This window comes from Geotrypetes seraphini, chromosome 1, assembly GCF_902459505.1.
Source record: "Geotrypetes seraphini chromosome 1, aGeoSer1.1, whole genome shotgun sequence".
NCBI classification, from domain to species: domain Eukaryota; kingdom Metazoa; phylum Chordata; class Amphibia; order Gymnophiona; family Dermophiidae; genus Geotrypetes; species Geotrypetes seraphini.
Genome location: NC_047084.1, coordinates 322,919,815 through 322,934,941, shown reverse-complemented (window position 1 = coordinate 322,934,941; position 15,127 = coordinate 322,919,815). Strand labels below are relative to the sequence as shown.

General features: G+C 47.2%; 1 protein-coding gene across 7 annotated transcripts in view; it reads right to left on the bottom strand.

The window, feature by feature from the left end:
* Positions 1-14,788, bottom strand: part of LAMTOR3 (late endosomal/lysosomal adaptor, MAPK and MTOR activator 3) — a 46,924-nt gene extending 32,136 nt beyond the window's left edge. The window contains exons 1-3 of one of the 7 annotated variants that reach the window (XM_033957113.1): positions 14,764-14,788; positions 13,361-13,405; positions 10,809-10,843 (exon numbers count right to left, since the gene is read on the bottom strand). In XM_033957113.1, coding sequence (XP_033813004.1) covers positions 10,809-10,843; positions 13,361-13,369 — 44 coding nt within the window. In that variant the 5' untranslated portion in view covers positions 13,370-13,405; positions 14,764-14,788. The other 6 variants (XM_033957104.1, XM_033957123.1, XM_033957084.1 and 3 more) reach the window with 6 other exon arrangements.
* Between the last annotated feature and the right edge of the window lie 339 nt (positions 14,789-15,127).

Below are 15,127 nucleotides of genomic sequence, written 5' to 3'. Positions count from 1 at the left end.
AAAATCACCCCTTCCTCCTTTAAGTTAGATGTGAGTCCTTCAGCGCTACCAGTTGGTCAATAAGCACAGCGTTAAATTTGCACAGATAAGCATACTACTAATGCACTGAAATGTAAATTTATATTTATCATACACTCCATTGGGATATAGCTCCCAAGAATAGAGTGGTTTGGAGGCCTTCAAATACCAGAGTTGCACCTCCCTAGAGATGTAACAGAACTCTGTATGAGATATACCAGTACTTCTCAACTCAGTCCTCACCCTACTAAAATTGCAGATATCCTAAAAACCAAATACATATGAGATTTCTATTACATTCAAATCGCTCTCATGCATATTCACTGTAAATAACTAGCCACCTTTATCCTGAAAGCTGGGTAGAGATCCACTGAATGGGTATGTTTGATTTTTATTTTAGTTTATCTTGGTTTTATATTTTATTTTTAGATGGAGTGGGTTTTTGGGGGGCTGTCCTACTAAAGAAATTGAGTTATTTTCTGATTTAATTTAATCATTTTATATTTGTTATTGTACTAGCAGCTTGCAGCTTGATGGTATATTAAGATTAATACTGTAAACCATAAACAATTATACCAAAGCATGTGTGCCATTTAATGAGGAACTTAAGTCTCCCTCCAAATTAGGAATCAAGGAAACTCTTTTATCTTGGCATCCCAAGTCCTCTAAATTTTCTTCACACTTCTACCTCTAACCCTCTGTTGTAGTTCCTTCCTATTTCTTCTCTGTAAACCGCGCCGAGCTCTACGAACGTGGAGATGATGCGGTATACAAATCTAAGGATTAGATTAGATTAGATTAAACCCTGCCAAAACATACACTCCCCCTACATAGCACCAGTGGACAATACAACTGAATTAAAATAATTTTCTTATTTTAATCATGGAACACTAATATTCCTTCTACCTCTCCCCACTGGGCCTATCAGGAGGCTGCTGTGGGAATATGGAGCTAGAATGCTGCTGTGAAGAGTAGTCACTATGGGGCAGATTCTGTATAGGACGCTGATCTCAGCAGCTGCCCAAGAAGCGGCTGAGAATCGCACACTAGCGTCTTATACAGAATCGCATCTGCCCTAAGGGACAGACAGCTAACCCCGCCTAACCCTCCCCCCCGATTCTCTAACTCAGGGGTGCCCACACTTTTTGGGCTTGCGAGCTACTTTTTAAATGACCAAGTCAAAATGATCTACCAACAATAAAATTAAAAAAAAACACAAAGCACACTGTATGCATAGAAAATGTTAATCATCATTCCTATTCCAGGGTTTTTCAAAGAGGTCAAAGCAGATGACTCTAAGCACTATCACCTTAGTAACAACCATACAAAAATAGACAAATATACCCCCCTCCCTTTTTACTAAACCACGATAGCAGTTTTTAGAGGCAGGGAGCTGCGCTGAATGCCCAGCGCTGCTCTCGACACTCATAGGCTCCCTGCACTAAAAACCTCTATTGCGGTTTAGTAAAAGGGGACCTTAGTGTAAAATATAGACAGCAGATATAAATTCAGACACATTTTGATCACTAAATTTAAAATAAAATCATTTTCCCTACCTTGTCTGGTGATTTCATGAGTCTCTGGTTGCACTTTCTTCTTTTGACTGTGCATACAATCTTTCTTCCCTTCTTTTAGCCTGTATGCTATGCTTCCTCTCCTCCAGACCTCATTCCTTCCCCCAACTTTTCCTTCCTCTTCCCTGCCCTTTCTTTCTCTCTGCCTCCTTTTCATTTTTTTCTGTTTATCTTCTTTCCTTCTGTCTCCCTGCCTGCCCTTTTTCTTTCTTTCTCCCTGCCCTCCCCCAAGCCACTGCCACTGCCATTACCATCGGGGACCAGGACCCAAACGCCACCAATAACAGGCCCCAAGCTCTCCCTGCTTGGGCCAACCAGCATTCCTCTCCCCGACGTCAATTCTGCCGTCGGGAAGAGGAAGGCTGATCAGCCCAAGATCGTGATCAACCTATTGGGGGAAATGCTGCCGGGTCCTGCCTTTGCGGAAACAGAAAGTAGGCAGGACCCGGCAGGAACAAGAACAAATGCTTCACTAACCTGTCTCCCGCATTAGCCCGTAGCGAACGCTTGCTTCAGGGCTCTCAACATGTGCGTGCAGGCTTCCCTTCTCCCCCCCCCTCCCCGGACATAAAGCAATGTTACTTACCGTAACAGTTGTTATCCAGGGACAGCAGGCAGCTATTCTCACTAATGGGTGATGTCATCCGACAGAGCCCCGACACGGACATCTTGAAAGCATGTCTTGCTTGAAGAAACTTAGAAGTTTCGAGATGCCCGCACCGCGCATGCGCCAGTGCCTTCCCGCCCGATGTACCGGGCGTGTCTCCTCAGTTCAGGTAGCTAGCCTGAGAAGCCAACCCAGGGGAGGTGGGTGGGACGTGAGAATAGCTGCCTGCTGTCCCTGGATAACAACTGTTACGGTAAGTAACATTGCTTTATCCCAGGACAAGCAGGCAGGTATTCTCACTAGTGGGTGACCTCCAAGCTAACCCCAATGGGATGGTGGGAGAGTTGGCAATTTCAAGAGAATAAATTTTGTAACACTGTTTGGCCAAACTGTCCATCCCGTCTGGAAAAAGTGTCCAGACAATAATGAGAGGTGAATGTATGAACCGAGGACCAAGTGGCAGCCTTACAAATCTCCTCAATCGGTGTCGATCTGAGGAAGGCTACAGAGGCTGCCATTGCTCTGACCTTATGGGCTGTGACCTTACAGGGAAGGGATAATCCAGCCTGGGCATAGCAGGAAGAGATACAAGCCGCCATCCAGTTAGAGATGGTGCGCTTCGATACAGGTCGTCCCAACTTGTTTGGATCAAAGGAGACGAAAAGTTGAGGAGCAGTTCTGTGAGGCTTTGTGCGATCCAAGTAGAAAGCTAAAGCACGTTTACAGTCCAGAGTGTGCAAAGCAGCTTCCCCAGGATGAGAATGAGGCTTTGGAAAGAACACTGGAAGCACGATGGATTGGTTGATGTGAAATTCAGAGACCACTTTAGGCAGGAATTTCGGATGAGTACGAAGAACCACCTTGTCATGATGGAATACAGTGAACGGTGGATCCGCCACTAGGGCCTGAAGCTCACTGACCCGGCGAGCAGACGTGAGGGCCACCAGAAAAACCACCTTCCAGGTGAGATACTTAAGTGGAGCCTTGTTGAGAGGTTCAAACGGAGGCTTCATGAGATGAGACAGGACAACATTGAGATCCCAAACCACAGGAGGAGGTTTGATAGGAGGGTTGACATGAAAAAGACCTTTCATAAATCTGGAAACCACAGGATGAGCAGACAAAAGTTTCCCCTGTAGAGGCTGATGGAAAGCCGCAATAGCACTCAGGTGGACTCGTATGGAGGTAGACTTGAGACCAGACTGAGATAGGTGTAGAAGGTAGTCCAATACAGAAGAAAGGGAAGCTCGCTGAGGTTCCGTGGCATTGGAAATACACCAGGAGGAGAATCTAGTCCATTTTTGGGAGTAGCATTGTCGAGTAGCAGTAGTAGTAGTTTTCACTGCTTGAGAAAACTGGTGAGGAGTTATGTTGAAAGGAACCAAGCTGTCAGGTGGAGGGACTGCAGATTGGGATGAAGTAGTGAACCTTGATGTTGAGTGAGTAGTGAAGGAAACACTGGAAGAAGTATGGGCTCCCTGCTGCTGAGTTGAAGTAGAAGGGAGAACCAAGGTTGTCTGGGCCACCGAGGAGCAATTAGAATCATGGTGGCATGGTCTGATCTCAACTTGACCAGAGTCTTCTGAATGAGAGGAAAAGGAGGAAACGCATATAGGAAGCGATTCCCCCAACCCAGCAGAAAAGCGTCTGCCTCGAGGCGGAGAGGAGTGTAGATCCTGGAGCAAAACTGAGGCAGCTTGAAGTTGTGGGGGGCTGCAAAGAGGTCTATCTGAGGTGTCCCCCACCGTGCAAATATCTGATGAAGGGGTTTGGAATTGAGCGTCCATTCGTGAGGTTGGAGAAGACGACTCAATTTGTCTGCCAAGACATTGTCCTTCCCCTGAATGTAGACAGCCCTGAGGAAGGTGTTGTGGCGGACCGCCCAATCCCAGACTCGAAGAGCTTCCTGGCAGAGGGAGGCCGAGCCCGTGCCCCCTTGCTTGTTTACATAATACATGGCGACCTGATTGTCGGTGCGAATTAGGACCACCATGTCGTGAAGCAGATGTTGAAAAGCCTGAAGAGCATTGAAGATGGCTCTGAGCTCCAGAAGATTGATTTGATGGAGTCGTTCCGCACTGGTCCAGAACCCCTGAGTGCGAAGACCATCCAGATGAACTCCCCATGCATAGTTCGATGAATCGGTCGTGAGAACTTTCTGGTGGGGAGGAGAGTGAAACAGCAAACCTCTGGATAGATTCGAAGAGGTCATCCACCAGAGAAGAGACTGCCGTAGAGCAGGAGTGACTACAATGTGGCGGGACAACGGGTCGGACACCTGAGTCCACTGAGATGCCAAGGTCCATTGAGGAATTCTGAGATGTAGTCTGGCAAAAGGCGTCACATGAACTGTGGATGCCATGTGACCCAAGAGGACCATCATGTGTCTCGCTGAGATGGACGGGCGAGAAGACACCGACTGGCAGAGTAGAAGAAGAGAATCCATGCGCTGAGGAGGAAGGAACGCTCGAAGTTGGATGGTATCCAGGACCGCCCCGATGAAGGGAAGAGTCTGGGTGGGCTGAAGATGTGACTTGGGAAAGTTGATCTCGAAGCCCAAGTTCTGCAGAAAACAAATCGTAGCCAAGGTCGCCGAAATGACCTCTGGGGCCGACGGGGCCTTGATGAGCCAGTCGTCGAGGTATGGAAACACCTGGAGACCCATGTTCCGGAGTGCAGCGGCCACCACCACCAGACACTTCGTGAAGACTCTGGGCGAAGAGGAAAGGCCAAATGGAAGCACTCGATACTGCAGATGTAGATGTCCCACCCGAAATCTGAGGAACTTGCGGGAGGCCGGATGAATCGGGATGTGAGTGTAGGCCTCCTTGAGGTCCAGAGAGCATAACCAATCGTTCTGCTCGAGGAGGGGATAGAGAGAGGCAAGGGTCAGCATACGGAACCGCTCCTTGACCAAAAACTTGTTGAGGACCCGAAGGTCCAAAATGGGCCGCAGATCGCCCGTCTTCTTCGGAACCAGGAAATATCAGGAGTAAAACCCTTGGTTCTGCTGATCTAACGGGACCGGCTCGACGGCCCGAAGCCGAAGCAAGGCCTGAGCCTCCTGGAGAAGAAGGGCGGTCTGCGTTAAGTTGGAAGGATACTCTCTTGGAGGGTGGTCCGGGGGGACCCGGTGGAAATGAAGAGAGTATCCCTCTCTTACGATGGTAAGGACCCAAAGGTCTGTGGTGATTGACTCCCATCGATGACAAAAATGATGGAGACGACCCCCTATGGGAAAAACAGGGGAAGACAGAACGTTGGTTATGCTCCCTGGAAGAGAGTCAAAAAGGCTGAGTAGCCTTGGGTGCAGCCGGTATCTGAGGCTTCTGCTGCGTCTTCTGTGGAGGCTGTCTCTTCGCAGGCTGTCTCGCAGGAGGAGTCTGCCTCGGTTGATAACGCCGTTGGTAAATTTGAGGCGGTCTAGATGGACGAGACTGCTGAGGCTTCGGTTTAGGACGCAGAATAGACTGAAAAGACTTTTCATGGTCCGACAGCTTTTTAGTAACAGTTTCGATAGACTCATCAAATAGATCCGCTCCTGCACAAGGTACATTTGCAAGTCTGTCTTGGAGGTTCGGATCCATATCGATGGTTCGAAGCCATGCCAGGCGACGCATGGCAACCGAACATGCCGCAGCTCGAGCCGAGAGCTCAAAGGCATCGTAGGAGGATTGCATCAGTTGAAGGCGTAATTGGGACAGGGTCGCCACCACCTCTTCAAACTGGAAACGAGCCTGAGCATCGATGAAAGGAATGAACTTGCGGAGCACCGGCAAGAAAAAATCCAAGTATGAAGAGAAGAAAAAGTTGTAGTTGAGTACTCGAGTCGCCATCATCGAGTTCTGATAGATACGTCTACCAAACTTATCCATCGTTCTCCCCTCTCTGCCCGGAGGCACGGAAGCATAGACTTGGGAGGGATGAGAACGTTTGAGAGAGGACTCGACTAGAAGGGACTGATGAGAAAGTTGAGCTCCCTCAAACCCCTTGTGGTGAACGATGCGATATCGAGCATCCAGTTTACTGGGAACTGCAGGTAAGGAATACGGTGTCTCAAAACAGCGCATGAAAGTCTGGTCCAGCAGCTTGTGTAGAGGAAGCCGAAGTGTCTCCGCCGGAGGGTGAGGTAAATGCATGGTGTCCAAATACTCTTTAGAATATTTGGACCCAGTGTCCAAAGTCACATCCAAGTCATCCGCCATCTGTCGGAGAAAGGATGAGAAAGACAGTTGGTCTGCCAAGGCCGGCCGACGAGACGGGCTAGAAGACGTGGAAGCCTCCGGGTCCAGGGAGAGCTGAGATCGGCATGGAGAATAGGAGGCAGATGGTTCCTCATACTCCGGCCCCTCCGGCTGGGACACATCCGACGAGGAGTATCCCAAACGCTGCATCTTCTTCTGCGGAGACACCTCCAAATGACGTGAGGAGTGCCGAGAAGAGTGCCGAGATCGATGCCCCTCCCGGTGACGGGACGGAGAACGAGATCTTCTATGCATCGAGTGATCCTTTGAAACCTCAAAGGAATGGATAGGGCTCGATGCAGTGGATCGCAGAGGTGGCAGAGATGCGGATTCACGCAGCGCCACCCAGGTCTGGTATGGAGTGCGGAAGAACTCCTCCTGCGATGCAGTATGCCCAGGACTACGATTATCAGGAGCCGCCCTAGCACCCTGTTGACGTGGAGGTGTGATGGGCTCCAAAGGTGGCATCTCAGGAAGGGAAGCCCTCCTGGAGGATTCCGCCGCCCTCCGCCGATCCCCCTCGTCGAGCAGAGAGATCGAACGACGAGGAGGAGGGGGAGGGGGCGGACCGCCCTCTGAAACCGGGGTCGGAAGCTCACCGTGAATTTTGGCGATAAGCCGGGGTCCCATAGTGCGCATAAGCTCGACAAACTGAGCTTCTAGCAGGGATCGAAGCGAAGCCGATATGGAGGGATCCGCACCGAAAGGGGGTCCTCCTGCACGGTCTTCGTGTTCCTTCGTGGCCAAGTGCTTCTGCTTGCTAGCTTTAGGCACTTTGATGACCACGGGAGGGACAGTGGAAGGCGGTACCTGAACCGAGGAGACGGAGGCAGGTGCCGATGCTGAACTCGAAGCTGAAGCCGGGACAAACGATGCGGGCTTCACGATGGTCGATGCAGGAGTCGCAGACGTAGGTTTCGAATGGACCGGCGAAACCTCTACAGCCGCAGTAGCAGAGATGTCCTTAGCAGTCTCCATCTTGAACATCGACTCCCAGAGCAAGCAGCGCCGCTTAAACGAGCGCGCAGTGAGCGTGGAACAAGGCCGGCACGATTTCGGAACGTGTTCCGGACCAAGACACTGAAGGCAGCGTCGGTGTGGGTCCGTCAGCGAAATCGCACGTTGGCACTTGCTGCACTTTTTAAAACCGGTGATTGGTCGGGACATAGGCCGGAAAATCGACGCTGCAAGGTCGAAGCCGCTAGGCCGCAGCCACGAGGCCGGCCCGGCCGAACCGCCGGAAGAAATAATTTTAAGTTTTTTTGTTTTTTTTTTTAGAAAAATAAAGTAAAATTGAAATAAAGTCAAAGAAATAAACAGAAACGCGGGTTAAAGAAGGCAAAAAACTGAAATTCAGTCAGCGCAGAATGAAGTACAAACTTCTCAGCTCCGCGGAAAGAAAAGAACTGAGGAGACACGCCCGGTACATCGGGCGGGAAGGCACTGGCGCATGCGCGGTGCGGGCATCTCGAAACTTCTAAGTTTCTTCAAGCAAGACATGCTTTCAAGATGTCCGTGTCGGGGCTCTGTCAGATGACATCACCCACTAGTGAGAATACCTGCCTGCTTGTCCTGGGATAACTTCCGGTTTCGGAGGAAAGAGAAGAGAAGCCTGCACGCACACATTAGAGCCCGGAGCATAAGTTCGCTAGGGACTGAAATCTCCAAGCCAGTTTTTTGGGTGTTTTTTTTAATGTTCAGCAGCAGCAGATGACAGCTGGGCGGACCGCCCAGCTAAAAGGCCCTAGGGAGAACACTGGAGAGGAAGGCTGATCGGCCCGTAGATCAGGACGGCAACACGAGTGCGATCGACTCGAGTTGCCTTCCTGAGCTACTGGTCGATCGCGATCGACGCGTTGGGCACCCCTGCTCTAACTGGTGCCCATGTCACAGGTGTCGATTACAGAATTGCTCCTGCCTGATCAGGGATCCCTTGCAATCAACTGATCACAGCAAGGGATCCCTGATCAGCTGAGCTGGCAGGCTTCCCCAAAGCTGATCGGGGTGAAAATACTACCACGATCAGCTGAATGGCTGCGGCAGAGACCACCCCAGCAAAATCTCCTGGCAGGAGGGATGCCCACTTCCTCTTGCTGGGGCTGAGAGGGGCCTTAGGCATCTGTGCCAATCAGGGCCTTAGGCCCTTCCCCAGTGTATCCCAGAATGTACTAGGAAGGGGGAAGGCCCACTATTTTGGAGTGGCGGGCCAGAAGGCCGGAGGGTGTAAGCATCCCTCTGACAGGACCTTCTACTACAGAGGTACTGGGGGGTAGAGTGTGGTGCCTTGGGACCCATAGGATCGGGGGGAGTGGGAGGGGCAGCAGTTCCAGAAGGAAGGCGTGGGCACCTTTCCTGCTGGGAGATTTTGTGGGAGTGGGGGGAGGTGTGTCAGCGGTTCCATCTGGACGGAGTGGGCATCCCTCCTGCTGGGGGACTTCGTGGCGAATTCCCTACCACAGCCGCACAGCTGATTGCAGCAGGGGGATTCCCTTGCCACGATTAGCTCAGCAGCCACGTATATTTGAAATGTAGGCCAGCATTTTGCTGGCCTACATTTCAGGCGTCTGTCGCAGCCCTAGGGAGACACCTACGGCCACTAAGCTCGTCCAAGGACACTTCTGGGTGAAACCATGCCCATGCCCAGCCTTGGGCATGCTTAAGTGCCCTGATGCATCTCCTTTAACTGTGACAAATGTTTTTTTTTTTAAACATGTGTCCCAATTGGCTGCTAAAAAGCAGTAGGACGCCTACAATCAGGATTCCCATTTATAGAATCAGCCCCTGTGTGCCCTGAAAAAGCATTAAGCTAGCAGCTGAAAGAAAGGCAGGGGGTGAGGGAGGAGGCAGATGCAGAAGGTGAAGGAGGGAAGCAACCTCCAATTTTGAGGGAATCATTTCAATGGAATTCTGATTAATATTCTTCATCAACAAAATATCACCAGGCCATTCTTCTTTATATAGAAGAAATTATTTCAATGCCTTTATATTGTCATCATCAGTATAAACTGAAAGAAATCCTTCAATCCAAAACACATAGGGCTTCTTTTACTAAGCCGTGGTAGAGGTTTCTAATGTGGCCTGGAGCGCTAAATGCTCCGTTTATAGCAATTCTATGAGCTTCAGAGCATTTAGCGCTCTGGGCCGCAGTAGAAACTACTACCGCGACTTAGTAAAACCCAGCTTTAAATAGTAAGTGGAATAAATATACACTTATTTTAAAAAGTAACATGTGTAAGTAAAGTCAGGGATATCTTGTAAGAATTCAAATTAAAGAGAAGTGGTTTGTAAAAGGTGTGACTGGGGAGTGATAAAAAAAAATCAAAGTGTCTGTCTGTAAATACCGATTCCTGAATAAAACATTTTCCTCAATTAGGAAGGATGAGTGATTTGTGAACTTCCCAAAGTTTAGAGTGAGAGACTTATCAGTGAGGAATAAATATACACTGTGTGTCGGGAGGGGGGGGGGGGGTATATTGAATCTGTGTGGTGGTAGGGACAGCAGAGAGGCATGCTGAATCTGTGTGATGGGGTGTAAGGCTGACTGGGAAGGGGTATGACTGAGTCAGAGAGAACTGTATGTGTGTCAGGGACAATGACATTGGTTTTTGGGGAGAGGGGTCAAATTTGACTATGCTTATGGCTTCAACTTATATACAGGTCACACCAATTTTGGCCATTTTTAGTCCCAAAACTGCCCTCAACATACATGAGATCGCTTTATAATTGAGCATATACAGGTATTCCCTTTATCCAATTCTAGCTTAAGAGGTAAAATATGCCCCTACAATTTAGGTGCAAGCACTCTGACTTTTAGGCAAGACTGGCACACAACTTTCAGCATCCTGGAAGCTACATGTTTGCGAATCCATACCATACCAACTCTTGTATCCCGCAAGTGTCAGCTAGGAATCATTGTGGCTTACACAATATTAGAATTGCTAAAGAAACATAGATATTACAAAGAAATGTCATGGAAGATTTCATGCAGGAGACTGCATGGGAAAGGGTCAATGCATTGAAGAAAAAAGGTTAGTTTTCAGTGCTTTCCTGAATTGGAAGTATGTGGGTGTTTGTTGAAGGATGTATGTGGGAGGTTGTTCCAGATTCTGGGCCCCTAAAGCTCAAAGGTGGTCTCAACGAGAGCCTTCCTTTGAACATGGCGTGCAGAGGGGGGGTGGTAGTTTCCATCATTGGATCTCAGCCCACAAACAGTGAAGTACACAATATAAAACTTGCACCTATACATCCACGCCTCAAGAGGCCACTTGTTTGTGTAGATATCAGCATTTATGCACATTCTTGGTGCCTTAAGCTAAATAGCTCCTTATAAAATTATCCCTTAATGCCCCAGTAGCACTACTTTACCTTGGTAATTTTTTGTAAAGGAACCTTTTCAGTTCCTGCAAAAAAAAGAGAGAGTGAAGAAAAATTATGTACTTCAATATATAGTTAAATGGAAACGAGACTATCACACTAAGGGCTCCTTTTACTAAACTGATAGCGTTTTTAGCGCGTGCTGAATTGCCGCGCACGCTAAACCCGCGCTATGCGGTTAGAATTAACGCCTGCTCAATGCTGGCGTTAGCGTCTAGCAGGCGGCAATTTAAAACTGCTATCGCAGCTTAGTAAAAGGAGCCCTAAGGGGTCCAATTACTAAGGTGTGCTAATGGAATTAGCATGCCTTAGTAAAAGGACCCTAAAGTGTACACATCTTTCCATTTCCCCCTCCTATTATTCACCACTCCAGCCCCTTTCCTCTGTCCAACAGCTATACTTCCTCCTATCTCACCGTGAATGTTAAAATTTCTGTGAAACAGTTGGTAAAAACTAATATTTTAAATGTCAAACAAGGATCAATTTGAAAATAAAAAGACATTTCTAACCAGTTCTGTGCCCGATATTCTGCCATCTTTTTGGCTATATTTTCATCCTTTTTAAAATTTATTTTTACAACACCCTGTCAACTCACCATCCCTCAGTGCCTCTTTCCTCTTGTCTTTACCTAACCAACCCTACCTCATCTACTTCTCTTCCAATACCTCCTTAAACTTTTACCCACCACTTCATCACATCTCCATTATGCTTCAATTTTCCTTCATTTCCTCTTCTCTCTTTAAACAAATCTCTCTCTCTCTTTACCTGTCTCCTCTTTCCTTCCACAACTCCATTCCATCTAAGTCTTCTTTCTTATTTTTACTTTGTATTCTTTAGTTCTTCCACCTCCCCAGTACTCTCCTCTAGGTCTTTCTTCTTCTGGGCCCATGTAACACCAGCTGCAGGTCAGAATGCCTTCAACTCCACAGCCTGCGCTTACTACTACTAGAGAATGAAGCTGTCATATAAGGGCTTTTGTTCCTTTATATGGCAGCTTGAACCCTTAGCAATAGCACCACAAGACTAATGTTAGGGTCAGCAGTGCCATTTTGAAGAAGGTAGTTGCTGGGGTATGAGCTACTGGAGATCAATCTTGCCCCATCACCCCCGAGGTGAGTCAAGGTTATGCAGGCAGCAGGGGGACCCAGCTGGAAGGGAACTAACGTAAGCAGGTGAAGGGGAAGTTAGTTGGTTAGGAACAGATGAGGATAGGCTGGCTGACAGCTGATGTGAGGTGCCAAAGCAGAAGCTAGCTCAGGGTGCTACTAGCCCTGCTCTCTAGCAATGTACTGCAAACTGGAAGTACAGTATTATATAATTTACCTAGTTAGGAATTTGAGTAGTTGTATGACAAGAGATTTCTCTATCAGTTAATAATAATAATTTTATTTTTATATACCGCCAAAGCCATAGTAGTTCGAGGCGGTTTACAAGAAGAGCTGGACAGTCAGCGAAAAAGAATAACAATGAAGTCTTTGGTTACATGAAGTCACTATGCAGGGATGTCGAGTATGTGTGATAAGAGTGCAGGGAAAGTTTAAGAGTTCATGGTTACAAATCGGTTAAACAGGTTGGTTTTAACTAGTTTTGTGAAGTTAAGATAGGATGAGGAGTGCTTGATGATGTTGCCTAGCCAGCCGTTCCGTTGACTTGCTTGGAAGGCTAGTGTTCTGTCAAGGAATCTTTTGTATTGGCAGGTTTTTATTGTAGGGTGGCTGAAAATATGTATTCTATGTATTCGAAAGATGTTTTGAAGTTGTCACAGAAATAATTTATTTCTGTGGTAAAGATCTTACTTACCATGAGACCCGAGGGGAGTGATTTAACACCAGAGTTTGGATCTAACAACTTCTCATGAGGTGATTCCCACTTGAGCTGAATTTCTTGTCTTTTTTTTTTTTTTTTTAACATTAAACAGTGGCTTTTCTCCAACTTTGGGCTCTTCCTGTGGGGGGCTCTCTTTATTTTAAGGTCCTTTACAAATGCCTGATTATTTATCAAGGAAACAAATTTGTATTTTTTTGTCCCTTTACATTTTTAAGGGATTAAGACAGTATGAGATATTTATGAAATAGACTGGAGATTAAAAAACAATTATCAGACTTTTTGGCTGTACAGATAATCATTTGTTCTTGTCTCTCCTTGATTGGGACTTATCATATATTGATTTCTTTTTTTAATTAGTTGTAGTTGTTGATGTATTTTGCTTTTATCATTCAAAAGTTTCTATATGTAATTTTTTTTTAAGGAGATCACATGCAAAAAAAACCCAACCATATTCAGCTGCAGTATTATAAAAGAAAAAACAAACAAACCTGACAGCAAGTGAAGTTTTTCACCATTACTTTGTCTTTCTAAAATATCCACTAAGACCAAGGAATAACAGAAGGATCCATTTTTTAACCCCGATTGGGTGCTGGACTGCACTTCCTGAAACATTCCTTCCTGGCACAATTCATAGCTGCTTTACATTTTTCAGGTACATTGACAACATCAAAAACAGAAGCGTGCAGAAGTGTAAAGCATACTACAGTACTACTCACATCTGCCATTGTATGGAAACTTTATTCTATTTTGCAATCCAGGTCCTGGAAGGGAAAATCAATTACTGTCACCACAAAATATAACAGACATGTATTAGGTATGTGACGTAACTCGCTACTCTCACGTGCAAAGGACCCCTCTTCACACGCACTGGGAGACAGGGAGCCAATCTCCCCTCCCCGTGGTCTACCATCTCTTCCTGTCTCCCCCCTGTCCGCAATCCCTCCCCTCCCCCCACCATCCTACCTTCAGACTTATACCTGAGATCACCCACCACCAATCCCACAGCGTCCCTTCTCCAATCCTCGTTCCCTCTGACACAACTTCCCACAATAGAATGCGTCCCCCCTTGCCAGGAACGGGAAGTTGCGACAAAGGAGGGCAGGACCCTGGAGAACTGAAAAAGCTGCATAAGAGGAGGGCGGGACTCCGAAGAAGGGAAGCTACGGGGCGTGTCGCGAGCGACCTCAAAGAAACCAGATGGAAGTAGAGCGCTGCATGGAAACGGTGTTTGCGGAGATCCCGCGGGGATAGATATAAGTTCCTAAGGGGCTCCCTTGGAAGTGTAGGAGCCTCTTAGTGGCCAACCCCCCTACCCAGGGTTATCCCGTCCGTAAATAATTCAGCGCAGCTGCACTTGCTCTCCCCGCGGGCTGATGCAGCACGGCTTACAGATGGACAAGCGACATCAGAAGATCACCTGATTTACTGGCGCATGCGTACGGCGACCTCTAGCCAGAAAGCTGCATCCTGGGCCGGTAGATTAGGTGGTGGGCCTGACTATGGCGCCTTCATGTGTCAAGTGTGGACCTTGCTAACAAGTCAATGGCGCCTTCATGTGTGGACCTTGCTAACAAATGCAACAATGCTGAGTTATTGAGGCGAGGACTTGTTGCATTATAGTACTAGTTAACCGTGGTTTGCTACCAAAGCGGTAGGTGTCAAATAAAGTACTAGGAGTTATAAGGTCGGCACCAATACTGATCTCAATGTCTTCTTTTTTTTCCTAAACACTCGAGCTGGTTCTAGCATGGATAAGATTTGGAGAAGAAGGGCAGTCTGGGAGCCAACCTAGGTTATAGGTAACGTGACATTTTTTTTTTCTTCAAAAGGGGACATCTACTAATTTTCAGCCCCGCCCTAACCCCACCCCAATTCATAATGGTAACCATAAAATTAAAAAAAACCCACAAATCACACTATGCAGAGAAAATATTAATTAATTATCATTTATATTTGTTTTATTTTTCAAAGAGGTTAAGGCAGATGACTTTAAAATATGCAATGTCACCTCAGTAACAACTATAGAAAAATAGACAAATATAGTGCAAAATATAGACAACAGATATAAATTCTCAAAACTGACACATTTTGATCACTAAAATCAAATCATTTTTCCTACCTTTGTCTGGTGATTTCATGAGTCTCTGGTTGCATTTTCTTCATACTGTGCACCCAATATTTATTTCTTTCTTCACTCAGGCCCAACAGTTGTCCCTTTCTATTCCCTCTCTCCTTCCTTCCTATGTCCTGAGTTTGTGCCCCCTCCCCCTCACTGCCTTCCAGCATTTGTCCCCCTTGTTGAGCTGCTCCTTTGGCCCCAGCAGCACTCCCTACATCAATATACCCAATATCCCCCCCACACTGCATCCTCTCTTATCTCCATATGAAAACTCATCTCAGCTTTCTCCCCCTCCCTGCCTCTAGCACTTGTCCAATCCCCCACCTTACATCCCCTCTGTTCTTGTGGACTCTTTGAACTGCTC